The sequence below is a fragment of the Lactuca serriola genome, chromosome 8 (genome assembly GCF_051521515.1).
Source record: "Lactuca serriola cultivar US96UC23 chromosome 8, Lser_US96UC23_V15, whole genome shotgun sequence".
Taxonomy (NCBI): domain Eukaryota; kingdom Viridiplantae; phylum Streptophyta; class Magnoliopsida; order Asterales; family Asteraceae; genus Lactuca; species Lactuca serriola.
In genome coordinates this window covers 72,913,259-72,933,957 of record NC_136415.1, presented here as the reverse complement: position 1 = coordinate 72,933,957, position 20,699 = coordinate 72,913,259, and the positions used below count along the sequence as shown (strand labels likewise).

At 36.7% G+C, this 20,699-nt stretch overlaps 3 protein-coding genes across 3 annotated transcripts; 2 read left to right on the top strand and 1 right to left on the bottom strand.

Moving 5' to 3' along the window:
* Positions 1 to 2,034, top strand: LOC145067049 (uncharacterized). The gene is made up of 4 exons (XM_079014270.1): positions 1 to 9; positions 202 to 289; positions 1,066 to 1,349; positions 1,441 to 2,034. Exons 1-4 carry the CDS (start codon positions 1 to 3, stop codon positions 2,032 to 2,034), a joined length of 975 nt encoding a protein of 324 aa, XP_078870396.1.
* Positions 2,035 to 2,073: 39 nt separating this feature from the next.
* LOC145067048 (uncharacterized) lies at positions 2,074 to 13,632 on the top strand. The gene is made up of 2 exons (XM_079014269.1): positions 2,074 to 2,412; positions 13,582 to 13,632. The coding sequence occupies exons 1-2, from the start codon at positions 2,074 to 2,076 to the stop codon at positions 13,630 to 13,632; spliced, it is 390 nt and encodes a 129-aa protein (XP_078870395.1).
* Positions 13,633 to 15,523: 1,891 nt separating this feature from the next.
* LOC145067047 (secreted RxLR effector protein 161-like) lies at positions 15,524 to 16,117 on the bottom strand. Its single transcript, XM_079014268.1, has one exon. It carries the CDS (start codon positions 16,115 to 16,117, stop codon positions 15,524 to 15,526), a length of 594 nt encoding a protein of 197 aa, XP_078870394.1.
* Between the last annotated feature and the right edge of the window lie 4,582 nt (positions 16,118 to 20,699).

Genomic DNA, 20,699 nt, shown 5'->3' with positions numbered 1-20,699 from the left:
ATGAAGCAAGTAAGTAAAAATTTTGTTATTATTTTTTGGTTAATTGAAATTCAATTTTTTGGCATTGTGTTGAAAAATAGAAATTACCAATTAGGATTATTAAATTAGAGACTTAGGGTCAATAATTAGTGATTATTTGTTGTTGAAACTTAAAATCAAGTTATAGAATTAGAGTTGATTGTTGATGTATTTTGATTGTAGGTAGCTATTAACAAATTTTTCAAAAGACAATTAGATGTTGGAGACAACAATGATGAAGGAACTTCAAAAAAAAATAGGGCTAATGAAAGTACACAAGTTCCACAACTTAATCAACATACACCAAAACCACAAGAACCACAATCTAATGAGCCTATATTTCAAAACCACAAGAACCACAATTTAATGAGCATACTCAAAAACCAAAAGTGCCACAATCTTTTGATTTGAATGATCTTCCTTCGGATCCGGGGGAGAGGCCAAAGATTAGATCTTATAATCCTAATCAAAGGGATGAAATAAAGAGAGAATATATGATTAAAGGACCTTGTCAACCAAATGAGCATAATTTTGAATTTACCTTATTTGGTGAGAAGCAGACGTTTTGTTGTGGAATGGTTAACGGATTTCCATGGTTAGAGTATAGCATTACAAAAAAGAAGGCATATTGTTTTTGTTGTTATTTGTTTAGAGACATGGTAGGGGGTCAAGGTGGAAAATATGCTTTTATAACCGAAGGCTTTGACAATTGGAGTAAAAAAATCATTTCGGAAACATATGGGTGAGATTCATAGTTCTCACCATAAGGCCGAAGAAAAGTGTGATTTGTTATTGAGAAAAAACCAATCTATTGGTGAAGTTTTGCATAAGCAAACGAAACTTGAGCAAAATAATTATGAAATTCGATTACGTGTTACAATCTTTAGTTGTAGATTTTTATTGAAAATTGCATTACGATTTTGTGGACATGATGAGATGGAAAAGTCTAATAATAAAGGACTTTTCCTTAAAGTCTTATCTTTGATTAGAGAGGATAATGAGAAGATTTTGAAAGTTACCTTAGAAAATGCTCCAAAAAATGAAAAGTTGACTTCTCCGACGATTCAAAAAGATATTGTCAATGGCTTTCAAAAGAGATAATCAAGTCTATTTGTGATGAAATTAGTAAAGATGTGTTCGGTATATTAGTTGATGAGTCTAGTGATGTTTCCAAAAAAGAACAAATGGATATAGTTTTGAGATATGTTGATAGACTTGGGATTGTAAATGAAAGATTTATAGGAGTTGTTCACGTGTTGGATACATCCTCTTTAACTCTTAAAGCCGCCATCGATACCGTTTTTTCCAACAACAACTTGACTATCGATCAAGTGAGAAATCATAAAATATTTATTCCTTTAACATGATATTAATTTTATTTTTATGTCTTCTATTTGTTTATTAATTTTTTCAAATATATAGGTGAGGGGGCAAGGTTATGATGAAACAAGTAATATGAGTGGTGCATTTAACGGTTTGAAATCATTGATTTTAAATGAAAACAGTTCTGCACATTATATACATTGTTTTGCATATCAACTTCAATTAGTGGTTCTGGTGGTTGCAAAGAAACATGATGATGTTGAAGAATTCTTTAAACAACTAGGTTTGGTGGTTACTGTCGTTTGTGGGTCTTGTAAGAGAAAATATATGATACGAGAGATGCAAAAAGAAAGAGTGGCAACCGAAATTGGTATTAGTGAAACTGAAACAGGAAGAGGGTTAAATCAAGAGATTTCTCTTGTTCGAGCTGGAGATACTAGATGGGGTTCACATTTTAGAATAATTGTAGGTTTGTTGAATTTGTTTGCAGAAGTTGTTGTTGTTCTTAAATATGTCAAAGAGGAGGGGTCTACTTTATCTAACCGTAATCAAGCAAATGGAATTTTGCCATATTTCAAAACACTTGATTTCGTATTTCTTTTAGACTTGATGTTGGAAATTCTATGCCTCACTGATACTTTGTCAAAGCATCTTGAAAAAAAAATCAAGATATTTTGGAAGCGGCTTCGTTAGTAAAAGGGACAAAAAAAGCATTGCTAGTTTTCAGAAACGATGGGTTTAGTGTGTGCTTTTTGTGAAAAGCATAGTATTGGAATTGTGGACACGTCACAATATTATGTTACCCCATTAAAGCATAGGACCAATAAGACTAATCAACATCATTTTGAAGTTGTGATTTTTAACACAGTTTTAGATATGCAAATTCAAGAATTTGGGGATAGATTTAGTGAAGTTGGCACAAAATTGATGGAGAACATGGCGGCTTTGAGTCTTTGTGACTCATTTTCTAGTTTTGATAAAGCAAAGTTGTTAAAGTTAAGTGAGATATACAAAAAGGATTTTAACGATTCAGAAAGGGCGCAACTTAATGGGTGTAACGCCCCATTTCTGGTATGTAATTCAAATAAAGTATTTTCATTTCTTAAGGGGTACTCGACGAGCCAGTAGCCCGACTCGTCGAGTAGAGACGGGATGATTGCGCGTTTTGAGTTGGCTACTCGACGAGTCCATACGCTGGGACTCGGCGAGTCCGTCTGTCTGGATGAAGCCCTAATTTTTAGGGTTTGCACCCTGTTTAAACGCACTTATGCGCCCCCAACATCGCCTCTATCACTCTCAGAACATTTCCCCTGTAAACCCTAGCCCCATTGTTGAGTTTGAGTGTGTTTGTGCTAGCTTGGAAGCTTTGGGAAGAGAAAGAAGGAAAGAAGGAAAGAAGGTCCATAAAAGAGAAGGGAGATCCAGGAGTTAGCTTCCATCTGTTTCTCATTCAGGTAATGAAGTTATGACCTTGTGCATTCCTCCATTAAAACCTCATTTATGCTTATTATGACTTCTTTGGAGCCTCTTATGATTCAAAACTTGAGATATGGACTCTCCTTTGGATGGAAACTTCAGATCCGGACCTTCATTGCATTCTAGAAGTGTAAAGTTTTAGTTAGGGTCGTGATTAAGGTCCCTCCTGAGCTTGGAACCCCATTAAGAGCTTAGATTTGGCATTTGTAGCCTTTAAAGCCATGCATGCACGTAAAGTTTGCAACTTTACGTGATAAGCATGCCCTAGAAACTTTGATCTGTGATTTGGAGCCGCTGCATGGATCAAATCAGTTATGTATGGAAAAAGGACTGAATGGACTCGGCGAGTCTCGAGGATGACTCGGCGAGTCATATGAAGATAGCCGTAGACACGACGAGTTGGATGAGCAACTCGACGAGTCCGATGAAGATTGCCTTAGACTCGACGAGTTGCTCATATAACTTGGCGAGTCGGATGAGTTTTCCCGATTAAAGAAGAGTTCGAGTGAAATAACTTCATTCCTTCTTAGTTACATGTAAAGTTAGCAACCTTACGTGTTTAGATGGTACCAGGAACTTAGATCTACGAGTTAGATGCTCTGGATTTTGATTAGAATCGACTATTTGGAATCTTCAAGATAGGACTCAGCGAGTTGTTCTTCGGACTCGACGAGTTGGGTCGCGAGTCCCCCGTCTTTCTTCCATTTGTGAGTTCAGGGTGAATCAGTGAGTGAGAAGGGACTTAGTGAGTTAAAGACATAATTAGTAAAGGAGGGACTCAGTGAGTCTATGCCCTGAATCGGCGAGTCCGGTCAACTGGAAGTTGACTTTGATCAGGGAGTTGACTTTGACCAGGGGTAAAATAGTCATCTTACCCTGAGGGTATTTGCATGTAACTAACCTAGTGCTTTTGGGAGGTACCACCTCCATTTTATACATCATATATCCATGCAAGGACCACCATGTATCCATGCTAGTCATTTCACCATCTCCTTTCCCTCAAAACACTCTCAAGAATCATCCTACTCCTTCCATCAAAATCTCGAAATTTTTTTGTGATTCAAGAAGGTTTTCACAAGATAATCATCACTTCTTGGTAAGTCTTTATACATCCAAGTTTATAACTCTATTCTCATGATTGGATCACTCTTTTAAGCAAGTTTTTGTTGATTTTTCTTCCTAGAACTTCTTAAGTTTGAAATCCACTCAAGAAAGCTTGCTAGGACCAAAATCTTCTTCATTTCTTCTTCAAAACCGAAACATCAAAGCAAAGGTGAGTTCATACCCCTTGTTTTCGGTTTTCATATGATCTTTGGGGGAGAATACAAGTAAAATGTGTAGATCTATGTGTTATATGCATGTTTTGTGTGAATTCTTAGTTTGTTTGGTAGGAATGGGTTAGACTCTTAGCAAATCTCAAAATTTAAACATATATCTATGAACTATAACATGATATACCTTAAAATAACAAGCCAAAAGTGAATACATGTTTAAGATGCAAAAGAATTCAACAAAAACTTTGTTAAAGGTCAAAATTGTTAAGAAAACAAAAGATAATGGTAAAAAGTGAAAATTATGTTTTTAAAGGGGCCAAACAGGTCCTACATGTATAAAAAGGTATTTTATGCTAAACCTACTTTTAAAAGGGCCAAAAATGCAAATTTTAGCTTAACGGGCCAAAACTTTTGGGCCTCACGGTTATGAGCCCAATTTGCAAAAAAAAAAAAAAAAAAGAGTTTTGGGGTTTAAAAATGTCATTTTGCCAAAGTTTGAGTCATACAGGAAAAGAAACCAAATTCAGATGTGAAAAGTGTTGGATTAGTGTCTAAGTCCATAACTATTTTGGTATGTACTTGACCCGATGGTGCATGGTCCTTTTGGGTTGCCTTCACCAAAGCAACTTGATTGGAGAAATAAATAGAGAGAGAGGTTATTATGATTTATTAATATGTTATAAGAATAATATATTAAAGGAGAAATCATATTTGTTTAATTAATATTGGTCAATAATTAATTAAGAATTAATTTTGTGATCAAATGTAATTAATTAAACTAGAGAGGCTGAATTGTAATTATGTGATAGTTACAAAATAGGGTAAGGATTATCCTAAGGATAGGTTGGACGAATTTAAGGTGATAAGGACCTTAGAATTCGAACATGATAAGGATTCAAGGCTTATCTTATGGGTTGCTTGGTAAGCAAGCAACTAGATAAGGATAAGGACTGAAACCCTATCTCTACACCTATATAAACCCCCTTTGGCTTATGATTTCGTCCAGACCTTCCTAAGGCTTCTTAGGAATGAATTTAATACCTCCCCTCTCTCTTTATACCTTCTCCATTTGCTCTTGGTGTTTGTAAGCCATTAGAGGAGTGACACTTGTGACTCTAAGCCTTCCAAAGTCAATACAAGGAGATTTGGGATTGTTATTGCTACATAACAATCAAGGTAATATTATAAACCTATTCTTATGTTAATATGATTACTTATATGCTAGCATTAGGGTTTTATTATGTGTTCATAATGTTGTGTATCTAATAGTGAAAAGATAGATCCAATGCTAGGGTTGCATGTACACATAGGATTGTTTGTATAAAACCCATCAGTGGTATCAGAGCCTTTGGTTAACTTGTTTTCAATTAGTTTATTCAATTGTATGAACTTGTCACATTAGGGTTTATTGCCAATAAACCCTAGGAGGCTAGGGTTTTTCGAGATTAGGGTTTGCAAACCCTAATTTGCAAGAGTTTGAATAAGATCTTCAAATCCTTTCCTTAAACCCTTAAATTTCGAAATCTAGGGTTTGTTTTAATCCCTTGATTTTCCAAATTTGCCTCCTCCCCAAGATAAGATCCTAAATTTTAGGGATTTTGATTATCCCATATCTTGTAATTATCCTCTAATTATTATATATGGTAATTATAGATTTTGCATTATCCTATCCTTATTTTCGAGATCTAGGGAGATAATTTAAGGATTAGGATATCTTAAATGTATAAATGGTAATTATCCTCATGATTTAGATAATCCCTTATGATTTAATAATTAAATTAATAGTCTAATTCAAGATAATTATTAAATCAAGGTTTTCAATATTTAAAATTTTAATTTATATGTCATAAATTCGAAAATTTTAAGAGAAATTAAAACTAAATTGTTTTGAAAAGTTTCAAAACTTGCCCTCAAGTTTTGGAATTTAAATTTTGATTAAAAGATTAATTTTGATGCATATTTAAATTCTAAACCCTAATGTTTTGAAATGTTTCAAAACTTGCCCTCAAGTTTTGGAATTTAAAAGTTGATTAAAAGTTTAATTTAGGAATGTTAAATTCTAAAACTCTAGTATTGTTTTGAAAAGTTCAAATCACACCCTTATGGTTTTATTAATTAATTAAGGTGTATAATTAAAAGAAGTTTAATAAATCCATAAAAGTTTTGGTTTACAATTAAAAATATAATTGTTATATTTGACCACCTAGTATTTTAAAGTGTAAAACACACCCTATACTATATATAACATTAAAAGTCTAACATTATATATATGTATAAGTAAAAGTCAGTCTTACCGTTAGTAGGCCTCATTCACGAAGCTGGTCTATAAGGGTGTTTAAGGAAATTGCCTATAAAATGGCGATTGAATGGGTATCCACTCTTACCCACCGCACTCTTGAACAGTGGAGGGTCGTTAGCCGAACGGGTAGGATAGGACGAAACCTTCCATTATAAGTATAATAAAGTATAAAAGTAACTAAACGTTTTCACAAATTCCCAATCTTAGTTACTTAGGCAAAAGTGAATTGATGCAATTCCATGAAATTACACTTTGTACCCTTGCGAAGACGTTAGTGGAGCGTGTGTGGTTTACCGGCACATCGAATAGATGACTGTAACATGTGAGGGCACCATGTAAGTTTGCATGGTTATTCACACCCGCTTTGTGATCCTCGGCATCCCAGTCACAAACAAGAGGGGCATATCGAGATTTAAACATGCCATTGAAAGTTCAATGAATCTCAAAGGATCTAGGAGCTTTCATAGATTTAAAACTTAAGTTCTTTTTCGTTTTTCGGGGTGGAAATTAGTGAATCGTCATTCACTTACCTTCAAATATTCTGCAATTAGGGTTACGGCATCCCTCTCCCGAGTTGTAGAATATTGTGTTGGGTCCTAGCCTTAGTATCTCATTTGGGTGATTTACTAAGGACTCAATCAATCAACTAACTAGAATTTGTTTTTCTCCCGTTTTGTAGATGTCAAAGTTCGACAACTATGGTCTGCCCAAATTCCGTGGAACAAGCATTCCACATGAAGATGGTATTCCATGATTCAATCGAGGAACGAGAAATCATGCTTCACTTCCTCCTCCTCCTCCTATTGTTTTCCCCAACCCACAAGATCGAAGAATTGAAAGGTTCAATATCACTAAAGCCCTATTGGAAATGAAACATGAAGATGGTAAACCCGTGTGTGCCCACGTTCTAGGAATGAAATCACACATTGATAGGTTGATAATGTTGGGTGTGTCATTCCCAGATGAGTTGGCTGTGAATTGGGTTTTGCAGTCACTTCCTGAATCATATAATGAGTTCAAAAGAAAGTATTATTTGATGGATCATGACGACAACCTCATTGACCTAACTTACATGCTCATTGCTGCTGAATCAGAAATGATTTGGCGAAGCAATGAAGAGTATTTGTTGGGAAAGTTAACCGACCATGCTTCTGAGGACGTTCTAGGAGGACCGACCTGCGTTTACTGCCAAAAGAAAGGGCGTTGGATACAAGTCTGCCCAAAGAGCCTGAAGAGTCCAGAAGATGGGAGAGTCAAGGAGTATGGCTACGCTTCAGGTAAAATCCATTATCTAACTCCATTAAGTTCCTATTCATTAATTCTTAATACATAATGTAATAAGATTGCATTTGAATGTTTTACAGGATCGGTGAAAAGAAAGGAAGCTTGGTGAAAGAGCAAGATGAATCTAATCACAAGGAATGGATCTTGATCGCATGGACTTGAAGATTAGATTTTGAGCTTAGATAGTTATGATAGAGCTGTTAGAAAATTTTCTTTTGAAATACATAGTTTTCAATGGATTTTGCATTGTAAGGACAAATGTTTTCCGCTGCTTTTATAAATAAAATAAATTTTCGTTTGACTTATTTATTTATTTCCTTGCAATGAAATCGTTATGAAAATTGGTGTTTGCATATTTCTACAACAAATGCATATGATTCTTATTTATGGTGTTTATGGAAAAGTCGAGAATTTACCAAATAGGGAGAATTTCTCATCACCCAAGATTTAATTGGACAGAAATTTGGAATCATGCAACTTGGTTGCACGATGAATGAGAAATTTCATATTTGGAAATTAGACTAATTCATTGACAAAGTGTCAAGTGAAAGACTAGGAGATCAAGCACACAAAGTTGTGTGTTGATCAAGTCCACCATAAGAGTAACAAAGATATTCGTCATGATTTACTAAAGGTTTAGTAAATATGATTATACTTATAAGATTAAGTGTAATTCTGAATTGATTGAAAAAGTTTAAATCAATAGCAGAACGAATAAGAAAAATCAAGTAGGCAGAAAGATAAAAGTTTCTCCATTCTAAGAAGAAGGGAGAGTAGCTTTTATGCTTTATGATAGGACTTAATGATTAAGAACCATATCGCAATTAATCCTTTAAGTGAGTCTTAGTACAATTGTATGTCTAAGAAGAGGAATCAAGAATTAAAGAAATGGTTAAATCAAGAAGTCAATCATACTTCGTTCCAAAACAAGTCTTAGAGTTAAGATTGTGACATTGAGTGGATAAGTATTAAGAAGGTTTATAACATTCATCAAATGTGGAAAGTTGTGATGTCTTGGATAAGACAAAGACCAACTAGGACCAATTTATGAAATGTTTTGATAAAAGCTACACTAACTCTTGAATATTTGTTTGTCAAGAAATGGTTATTGACGAGAGAATCTTATATGTCAAGGAGTAAGTGGGAGTCTTAATGGTCTTGAAAGGTTTCAAGAACAAATCAAATAAATCTTATCGATCATCACTAGCACACGAGTTGAGGTTTACAACCTATCGTGTTGACATTATTTTGTTTCTGTGCCAATCCAATCGAGTTAATTATGCATGTGAGTTCTATGAGTTCTCATTTTGAATGCATAAAAGTCAAAGCACCTTAATCAATGAAAGGTACATTGATAGTAAAGGGTGAGCTGCTTGAATACTTGGAAGACATGGTGGGCAGCTGTGTTACCATAAGGCAAGAAATCAAGATTAAGAAAGTTCGATCCATATGAGTATGAATGTGTCGTAAACTTTGGTTTTAACAAATTCACATGGATAGGAACACATACACCATTTAAAATCTAAGTGTCATAAGATTTCCTCCTTCATGAAAATGATTGTAGGGAAATGCTTTCACTAAGAAAGATTTTAAGAAGATAGTAATTGTAAAATTGCATTCTCGAATTCAATCATGGTTACGGTATCCCTTTCCATAATTTGAATTGTAAGGTTTGGCAATTGTTTACACACACATATGAACTATCTAAGGCAAAGGTGTATAAGTTCAAGAAGCCTTGATAAAAGATTATCAAAGCACTAAGTATTAGAAACATGGACTTAAGAAATTCAATAGGTATTGTTTTTCTGAAAGTTAAGATGTTTATGAATACATGTCGAAGCTAGTAGGAGCATAAGTGTTATGTTTTATAATAATCATCATGATAGTGGGAGCATAAATGTTATGATTGTATGATTATTAAGGAAAGTATTGCAAGCTGGCAATATTAATTATAGAAAACAAGAGTCATTCTTTTCAAAGTTGTAAGGATGGAATAGTTGTTTTGCTATAATTAAGGGAGAGAATATAATGCTTCATTTCAAATCTAAAGGATTAGGTTGAGAAATGTTAATAAATTTAGTCAAAGGTACATAGTGTGTTCTTAAAATTTCGATTATGATTACGACATTCCTCTTCATAATTCGAATTTTGAGAACATAGCTAATAAAACATTATGCATCGTGTCCCATACGCTTCGGGTAAAGGATCGATTGCAAATGCTTGACCATTCTAAAATTTTCCAAATGTCTAGCGCATTTAGAAGGAAAAAGGACAAGAATTGGTTTTCACTAAAATAATTAAACAACTATCAAAGGACAATCCAAAGTTTGACGAGGATTGGTCGCTTGTGAGTAGTTGGAAGCATGGTATTGGATGGACCATATCGACATCATTACGAATAGATAAGATTCTATTAAGAATGAGTTGTCATATGGAAAATATGGAAACGTGTCCATATTGCGAATTGAATATTGAAAATCTATGTCTAGATTAGAAACTTTTATGCAAAAGGATGTTCAAAGAATGTACCTTGAGTGAGAGCCATCATATCTAAGGAATTGTCTTGTAACAATCTCCGTTAGAGGACTTTGTAATATCATTGGCAATAGTCTTTGTGACTTTGGTGCAGTGACATTACGAAAGGATCATTGCATAGAATGTTAGAATCTAGCATATTTTATAAGTAACAAGAATTTGATATTCTCACACTTATGAAAAAGGATTTGGAGTTGTGAAATGAGAATGATTGGAAATGTGTTCAATTTGATCTATTTCACAAAAGTAAGAACCATAAGTAAACATTGTGTGCATGCTAAGAGCATGGGACAAGTGTAATAATTCAAGTAAGAAGTTGATTACCCGAAACGACAAATAATGAGTAATCGATATGGTGATAAATAAAAGGAGTTTTATTTATACTCAAAGGTTTGAGGCCATATGGGATTAGTATTATTCTTGTGTTTCACATTTGCATGTTTTGACTTCCAGAATAATTGAATTTATTAAGAATAATCGAATTATTCAAACGGGCCACAATCGTTCATATGTTGGAAGTAGATATGAATGAAGACTGTCGTGAATTGGTGTGTGGATTGTCTGAAAGAGTATTAGACATAAGCAAATGTTTGTTGCAACGTGCATGAGTGCTTATGAATATGATTTGAGCATTGGATTAAACCCACGCTCACTTGGATCACTCCATGAATTGTATCACGAGTGATTGGTGAGACGATAACATCTTATATTCTTGAAACCGAGATGTGTGAGTTGTATCTTGCTAATCGGTTGCACATTGATAATATGTAAACGCACTAGTAACTTGGTGTTATAAAACATATTGTTGTGTGTGATTCGGTGAGTAAGTGCAAGCAAGCATTGTATCAAAGTTTATCCGTTCCTTTTATCCAAAGTAGGATAAAAGCGATATCTTTGGGCCCCTCGATGATTTTGTGATGACAAACGTAAATGCTCGGCCGGGCTAGGGCTAATTTGATTTGTTCAATTAGTCAGTCGTCATAAATCGGAAATCGAGATATAGTACAAAGAGAATGATTTGAAATCATATCTCATATGATATCTAGAATGGAGGAATATATGATCCCTTATCTAAGGACACGCGTATCTGATAGGATCAGGGTTGATAGCGGCTTTGGAAAGCTACGATTGCAGATCAGGATCTGAAGTCATACGCAGAATAGTTGTTAGACTTATCCAAGTGGGAGACTGTTGGATTAGTGTCTAAGTCCATAACTATTTTGGTATGTACTTGACCCGATGGTGCATGGTCCTTTTGGGTTGCCTTCACTAAAGCAACTTGATTGGAGAAATAAATAGAGAGAGAGGTTATTATGATTTATTAATATGTTATAAGAATAATATATTAAAGGAGAAATCATATTTGTTTAATTAATATTGGTCAATAATTAATTAAGAATTAATTTTGTGATCAAATGTAATTAATTAAACTAGAGGGGCTGAATTGTAATTATGTGATAGTTACAAAATAGGGTAAGGATTATCCTAAGGATAGGTTGGAAGAATTTGAGGTGATAAGGACCTTAGAATTCGACCATGATAAGGATTCAAGGCTTATCTTATGGGTTGCTTGGTAAGCAAGCAACTAGATAAGGATAAGGACTGAAACCCTATCTCTACACCTATATAAACCGCCTTTGGCTTATGATTTCGTCTAGACCTTCCTAAGGCTTCTTAGGAACGAATTTAATACCTCCCCTCTCTCTTTATACCTTCTCCATTTGCTCTTGGTGTTTGTAAGCCATTAGAGGAGTGACACTTGTGACTCTAAGCCTTCCAAAGTCAATACAAGGAGATTTGGGATTGTTATTGCTACATAACAATCAAGGTAATATTATAAACCTATTCTTATGTTAATATGATTACTTATATGCTAGCATTAGGGTTTTATTATGTGTTCATAATGTTGTGTATCTAATAGTGAAAAGATAGATCCAATGCTAGGGTTACATGTACACATAGGATTGTTTGTATAAAACCCATCAAAAAGATCATTTATTTGCAAATTGGACCAAAAATGTAAAGGTTTCCAAAAATGGGGCTGAGAGTGTAAACTTTTACAAATAAGGGGCTGAAAATGTATTTTTCTGCAAAACAGGGTTCTAAATGTAAAAATATAACATTTTGGGCTAAAACCGTAAATTTATAGACATTTGGGACAAAGTTGCAAACTTTTATAAATTATGGATTAAAGTGTCATTTTTACAAAACTTCGGGCCTAATTTAAAATTTTGAGAATTGTTGGCCAAAAACGTTGTTTTTATAAAAAGAGGATTTCTATCACCAATCTATCGAACTTCAAGTCAGAGCAAACAACGGAATGAAACAAAACGAACGAAATATGTCGATAACCAATTATTGGGCTTAATATTCATGATACATGGCCGTTGGGCCCTAAGGGCCCAACTAAGTGTATATTGCGCCCAATGTGTTCCATGACATGTTTATTGGGCCTTGCGTACCACTTGCATGTTAATTTGGGTCTAATTTATGGACTACAGGTTTATTGGGCCTTTGTGGCCCATTTTCATGCCTTTTGGGCCTAAATTACCCTTCTACTATGTTATTGGACCTTTGTGGCCCATTTACATGTTAATCGGGCTTGGAATAAAAATTCACATACCTTGTAAATCGTAAACATACCTCTACATAGTTTATGAATTCGTATACTTACCTTTGGAATGGAAAAATCTATAAATTACGCGTAAAACATTAAACATGGGGGAAATCTTATCAAATGTGAAAGGTTGAGAATTTAGTGAGACTTGTCATTTGGCACCTTTGAGTGTACAATCGTAGCCTGTAGTTATAATCAGAGTTACCTGGATGGAAAGCGGGAGTTTGTGTATAGATCTATATGGGGTGACCCCCCACGCCTTAGCTGTTCGCTACGGCTAAACTAGGCCAGGGCGACAACATCCTTAGCATGACCAACATTTGGAAAATACCGAGACGGGTGACCTAGTCATTATCATGCATGGTTATAACGGTTGATATAGAGATTAGATGCCAAAATATAACCTATTGAAGATAAATTCTTTAATTATGTCAATGCAAAACGACTTATCTAACGATATAAAAATCCAAACGGTGTATTAAAACAGAAAATATTGGATTTTCTGGGGAGATTATTCATATCCAGTTATCATTTATTCAAAATCCAATGAACCTAAACTACACTCATACAAGTTCTTAACTACTAAATTCACACATGCATTTATACTTGATTTTCACATCATTTTTAGACATTTTGCAGAAAATATCGGATTTTCTGGGTTTTTATGAAAGATACAAAGACTTTTACTTAAACATACTTATGAACTCACCAACATTATATATGTTGACTGTTTTCAAAATAACTTGTATTCTCAGGTAATCGTTAAGCCGGAAGATGTGCAAGTGTGGATGGTTTTGTTTATGTAATAGCACTTACCGTACTTTTAACAATTTGAACTTATGTATTTTAACAATGTACTTGATGTGAACAATGCTAGTTGTATTATGTAATGTTGGTAATGACCGTGTTATAATTCATGTATATTCATTGTGATGATTATTCAATTGTTAGTCACACGAGCCCCCGAATGTTTCCGCCGTCTGGTTCGTGGGTGTGACAGTTGAGGGTCTAATGGAGATGACGATGGCCATTGGTGTTGTAGCTCCTGTTGGAAAAAAAATCGAGAAACACAGGTTGTTGATTGTTGTCATCGAATTTGTGGTCGTTAACGGATGATTAGCACTTGGGGGCTGCTGGGTTGCGTCAGGAGGAGGATGCAGTCGACTAGTGGTGATGAATCGAGGACTGAGATCTTGGCAGTGGCTTCTAGTGGGAACGGATGTTGCTGTCAAAGGGTTTTCGTCTACCGGGGAGTCGGAGACGATCGGTGATGGTGCCAATAAGGTGCTACTAGTAACAGCCGGTCTAGGGTCGTTGTTGTTTGTATAACAGAGAGAGACAATCCATGTCGAAAATATGAGAAGAGAGGTGGACCAAGATGGGTCCCACCTTCCTTTGACTTTTTTCTAACGTCTTTTGATTATGTGGGCCTATCTGACGCCTTTGTCTTGTAAAATTAGTCAATGTATGCATTTTTTGGAGGTAGTCCATAAACATGAAAGAAAACTAATATGAAAGAATCCCACATGTTGTATTCCAAAAAGGGATAGCCTTGTATCCGGTTATAAGCCCAAATGCCAATTTCAAACCATTTTTTTTATTGAAACGGGTTGTGCACAAAGGCACAAAGGTGGCCCACCATGTTCATTTTCCTTTTGGCTTGTTTCTGCCTGCTTTCGCTGAGGAGAGACCCATACCTAAGAGAAGAAGACGTATCGACTGGAGCATGGAGGCGCTTCGTCAGAGGAAGCAATCAGAGACCATTATTGGCGCTGGAAGAAAATGGTGGTGATGATTGTTAACGTTGGGGCTGTTACCAATTGAGATTGTCGATAGGCTACTTAGATTAGGAATCAGGGTGGTGTTAGGTAATGGTCTGATTTTGACAGCAGGTTGCTGACCGGTGGCACTATGGGAATGGTTTCAGTCGCCGACGGACTACTTAGTCAGGGTTGAAGGCTGCTGGTGATGCTCAAGTTCTGTCGATCTACTAGTCAACGGTGGTCACTGCTGGAAACGACGGTATCTGTTGGGTATAGAGGTGAATGTAGCTATGAGTCTGGTAGTGATAGGTGTTGGGTTAGTTTGGTTTTAGGAATTCTAATGGTTTCGGTTGCCGATTGTTGGATCTGCTGGTACAGGGTGGTCGTCGTTGAGGGTATGCGGCGATTTCGCCTCCGACGTGACGCTCTTGGGTCACCGATTAAGGCGTTGGCGATAGCAATTGGTCCGACGGGGATGACAGCGATCGGCAGGAGCTTTCATGTTGGGGTAGCTTCGTCTGAATTGGAGGTGCCCGACGATGGTCGGAGGAGGTAGTTGCAGTCGACAAACAACGATGAAGGTGTTGTAGCTTCGATCCCTGTTGGAGTTGAGCCTTTAGGATCTTGAGGATTCACAACAAAACACACGACTCACACTGTACATTATAAACGAGAAAGAGAGAATTTAGAACACAAACTGGTTCTATATTTCATGATAATAAAACTGATTACAAAGGAGAGATTAAATACTGCTAGCTACTAACAAAACTTCCAAGAAAACTTGCATCAACAAATGCTTCAACGGGTGTGGCCACATGCCGCTTTATTCTCCTAAAGACATGGTCTTTAGAGGACCATATCAGCTTATTCAAATGAGCCTCCAATGGCGATAAACTAGAATTAACCTAACACATTTCCCCCCTTAATTCTGAGTTTAAGCTATAATGCTTTCAACTCCAATCAAGTTCCTCATCTCTGTAAATTTCACACATGGTAAAGCTTTTGTTAGAGGGTCTGCCCTTTCTTTTTTTCCACTTACATGCTTCACTTGTGTCTCCTTTCTTTTAACACATCCCCGTATGAAATGGAACTTGGTGTCAATATGCTTGCTTCTTCCATGGAAAATAGGGTTCTCCATTAAAGCTATGGCCGACTTGTTTTCTACGAAGAGTTTGACTGCTTCTTTCTTCCACCCTCTCAACTCCTTTATTGAACTTCTCAACCACAATGCTTGACATGCAGCTTCCGTTGCTGCCATGAACTCAGCTTCGCATGAAGACAATGCCACTGTTTGTTGTTTTTGTGAAGACCAGGTGACAACTTTTCCAGATGAGAAAAAATTGGTTCCTATTGTACCCTTCCTATCATCCAAATCCGTTCCATGGCTGTTGTCACTAAAACCCACTATCTTCTTATCTCCACCTGTCTTGTATACAAGTCCAAAATCCTTTGTGGCTTTAACATACCTTAGTATTTTATTTAAAGCTTTAAGATGACACAGTTTTGGAGCTTTTATGTATCTACTCATGACACCCACAGAGTAGCTAAGATCAGGTCTAGTGTTAGTTAAATACCTTAAACTTCCAAAGGTATTAAACTTCCAATGAGTTTTCCATAATTTGTGGCATTTACTAGTTCACCTTCTTCATCTTTCTTCAGACTTGATCTAGGTTCCATGGGATATTTAGTGGGGATTACAATCCCCAATCCCTGCAATTTGTAACACCTTTTTAGCACACCTAGCTTGAATTACGATGATACTTCCTTCCTTTTGTGTTACTTTGATCCCTAGATAGTAGGTTAACAAACCCAGATCACTCATGTCAAACACTTTCTTCATCTGTTTCTTGAAGGTGTCAATTAACTCGTTACTTGACCCGATTACTATCAAGTCATCCACGTACACACCAACCAACAAAGTTGTTCTTGCCCTCTGAATCTTGTACACTCCATACTCCTGAGGGCAACGAGAAAAACCCATATCCTTCATAACTTTATTCAGTCTTTCATTCCATGCTCTTGGAGCTTAACGAAGCCCGTAAAGAGCTTTCTTCAGTCTATACACCTTGTGTTCCTTCCCTTTCATAACTAACTCATCTGGTTGAGTCACATACACATCTTCATGCAATACACCATGAAGTAAAGCAGACTTTATGTCTAAATGGTGAACTTTCCAGACTTCAGTTGCTGCCAATGCTAAGATTACCCTCACCATTTCTATCCTAGCCACCGATACGAAATCCTCTTCAAAGTTAACACCTTTCATTTGCACATAGCCTTTTGCAACTACCCTGACTTTGTGTTTGACAAGCTTTCCTTTTACATCTTTCTTTAATTTGTAAACCCATTTCAATCCAATGGGTTTGTGACCTTTAGGAAGAATAGTCAATTCCCATGTATCGTTTTTAATGATGGATTCAATCTCTTTCTTCATGGGTTCTCCCCAAACCCGATTGTTTGCAGCTTCTAGGTAGGTAGTGGGTTCTTCTCCTGCAAACATAAGTTCTTCATCTTCATCTTTTAACTGAGTACAACAATCAGTTACATCACTCAGTTTTCGAAAACCCCTAACTGGTGTATCATCATATTTCGATGTTCTTGGTCTTGGATCAGATGACATGGATGTTGTATTGGATCCCTGAGGCGTTGGTTTGTTTGAAGCATAATTATCTTGAGCAGTGGGCATCTGTGGTGGTGTTGAGGAGTTCAACGAGTCGTACTGAGGACTAGGGCTTCCATCTCCATCTTGGTCTTCTTCATCCTGGCCTTGCACATGGTTCTCTCTGTTGGAAATCAAGCCCTCTAGTTTGCACACAAAACAAAACTAACAACCTGTTTAATACGTGAGAAATATGTATAAGAAGAAGTAGTAGTCGGGACTCAAAATAGCTGCTATAATATTCAGAAAACTAAAAGCTTTTTATAGCCTACAAAACCTAGTTGAACTAACCAAAAACAAGCACACATTTTCCTCTTTTCTAGCACTAAACCTATCATTCTAAAAACCCCAAAAGAGTTGGTCCACATGACCCATTCAACCCATGAACTACTATCTTTTATTCAATTACTAAATAAAACTAATACTAAACTAAAAATAACATCCATGTCAAGATTAAACCCAACATTCACCCCCTTAATCTTGATAATCTTGATATTTGCTTCTCTTTCTATAATCTTGCTTGCAACTGGCCTTCTCCTGCTTGTTAATCACTTGCTGCTTGCTTCTTTTTTCTTATCTGCTAACAAACAAAAAACTTGATGCATCTTTCTTCTGATTAACAAACATGATCTGCCTTGATGCTTATCTTTCATTCTTGCTTTCTTTCCTGTCAACTACTTAATACAAACTACTTTCTTTTCTTGCTTCTTGCTTTCTAACATAGAACACACTTCGGCTCCTTCTTGCTTTCTTGCTTGCTTTCTTTCTTGCTCTCTTGGTCTTCTCTTGCTGAGAACCCTTCTGCTTACTTCATCTTGTTGCTTACTTTCTTCCTCAACAACCATTTTTTTCTATCTTTGGGATTGAACAACCATAACCAGACTTTCATCTGTCAACACCATTGTGAGCCATTAACACCACAACAAAAACCGGAATACACCACAGTAGAGAACCACCCTAGTTTGATCCTCCTTTCTATGTTTCTTTCTTTCTGCAGAAAGCAACAGCCAACAGGTTGCATGTCACAATCTTCTTTCTTTTTCCTTTCTTTCTTTCTTTCTTTCTTTCTTTCTTTCTTTCTTCTTTCTAGTGGTCTTGACTGCAGCAGTAATTTATTGGTTCAACCCCTGCAACCATAATCCTCTTTCATTCTCAGCCATGCAGCCAAGGGCTACTCCTCCTCTCTCGCCACCGACTCTTAAACCTGATTCTTCTAAACGAGCCTTAGGCTCTGATACCAAATGTTGGAAACCAGGCCCTCTACTTTGCACACAAAACAAAACAAAACAAACAACCTGTTTAATACGTGAGAAATATGTAGAAGAAGTAGTAGTCGGGACTCAAAACAGCTGCTATAATATTCAGAAAACTTAAGGCTTTTTATAGCCTACAAAACCTAATTGTACTAACCAAAAACAAGCATACGTTTTCCTCTTTTCCAACACTAAACCTATCATTCTAACAAATCCAAAAGACTTGGTCCACATGACCAATTCAACCCATGAACTACTATCTTTTATTCAATTACTAAATAAAACTAATACTAAACTAAAAAATAACATCTATGTCATGATTTAACCCAACACTCTCTGTCTTCAACATATGAGGTTTCACTTGGAAACCTAACCCAATCTTGACCAGACACATGGGTTTCATCTTGACTTCCAACCCATTTCCACTTTGTGGCTTCATCAAAAACAACATCTCTAGCCACATACTTTCTTTTTTTCACTTGGACTATATAGTCTAACGGCCTTAGTCCCAGGTTCATTGCCGAGATACACAAGAGCAACACTACGATCACTTAACTTGGAGAGTTTATTTGCTGGTCTTTTTGCGTGAGCCACACACCCCAAAACCCTAAAGTGATCCAACGTTGGTTTCTTCCCATACAGAGCCTCATATGGGGTTTTCTTCTTCACCCCTTTCTTTGGAACCCAGTTCAAAATCTGAACAGAATGGCCTACTGCCTCTCCCCAAAACATCTTCGGTATCTCCATTACCTTTAACAACGACCTTGTGGCTCCAAGAATGGTTCGATTACGCTACTCCACTACTCCGTTTTGCTGAGGAGAGTATGGAGCGGTCAACTGTCGCCTTATACCTTTCTTGTTGCAATATTCTGTGAATTCTTTTGACAAGAATTCTCCTCCACGATCTGTACGTAGACCCTTCAACTTGTATCGGGTTTCATTTTTCACTTGAGCTTTGAAATTCTTGAAGGCTTCAAATGCTTCATCCTTTTTTTTTTTAACAAAAATACCCACATATACCTGCTGTAATCATCCACTAGAAGTAGAAAATATTCGTTACTTGCTATCGGGCCACAGAGATCAGCATGCACGAGCTCTAATGGAATGCTTGCTTGCCATTGAGACTCTTGTGGGAACGACTGCCGAGTTTGCTTGCCTACAAGACACCCTTTATAGACTTTTGTTGGGTGCTTTATCTTTGGTACTCCACGTACCATCTCTATTTCTACCATGGATTCTAGTAGACGGAAATTGACATGCGCTAGACGTGCATGCCAAAGCCAAGCCTTATCATCTAGTTTCGTATGGGGGCAAACGAGTTGGGTTGTGTGCAACAAGATCTTGTACAGAAGATTATGTGAGCGTTGTACCTTCATCACGAGTCTCTCATATTTGTCACACACCTTCAGGAAATTTTCTTTCATTTCGATGTCGTATCCTTCTTCTGTCATCTGCCCCAAACTAAGAATGTTACTACGAAGAGCTGGAATGTAGTAAACATCTGCAATAATCAGTTGTTCTTTGTTCTTGCAATTAAGTAACATCGTCCCTTTTCCTTTTATCTAGACTTTGGATCCATCTCCGAACCGCACTTGACCCGTGATGTTTTCGTCTAGCTCCGAAAAATAGCTCAGCTCCCCTGTCATATGATTGTTGGCACCATTATCTAGGTACCATGTATCCTTCTCGTTTCTGTGGTTGCCCGAAAATACTTTATCTTTGTTAAAAAGTACCATTTCTTCTTCTCTTTCTCCATACACTATCAGTAACAGGTTGTCTCATCTTTTTGTGCTTGAGAGAGATGAACATCGCCTTCGTTACTTTTTGGATTAGGGCATTCGGAGGCGAAGTGACCAAAATTGTCACAGTTGAAGCACTTAATATGCTTCTTATCGCGGTTCCTCCATCCTTCTTTGTTGTTGTCTCGTGATTGGTAACCACCTCGGCCACCTCTTCCACGTGAATTGCCTCTTCCTCATCCACCGTTCTGGCCTCCACGTTCGTTGTTTGAAGAACCACGCCCCCTCCCACCAGAGGTTTTCCCATAATTTTTCTGCCCACCTTGACCCTCTGAACGAGTCAATAACAAGATAGCTTCGGTCGTTGTGTTTTCCGATTGGAGTTTTAAACGGGATTCGTTAGCTTTGAGTCTTCCAATGGCTTCTTCGAACGGCATGTCGTCGAGATCGGCGTATTGC

Bases quoted from the DNA above. Each gene is read 5' to 3' on its own strand.
- LOC145067048 (XM_079014269.1), top strand. From the start codon at position 2,074: ATGGGTTTAGTGTGTGCTTTTTGTGAAAAGCATAGTATTGGAATTGTG. The intron at 2,413-13,581 runs GTATGTAATTCA...TTGTATTCTCAG, and splicing joins GGTGTAACGCCCCATTTCTG to GTAATCGTTAAGCCGGAAGA.
- LOC145067049 (XM_079014270.1), top strand. The intron at 290-1,065 runs GTACACAAGTTC...AAAAATGAAAAG, and splicing joins AAAAAATAGGGCTAATGAAA to TTGACTTCTCCGACGATTCA. The intron at 1,350-1,440 runs GTGAGAAATCAT...TCAAATATATAG, and splicing joins ACAACTTGACTATCGATCAA to GTGAGGGGGCAAGGTTATGA.
- LOC145067047 (XM_079014268.1), bottom strand. From the start codon at position 16,117: ATGAGTAGATACATAAAAGCTCCAAAACTGTGTCATCTTAAAGCTTTA.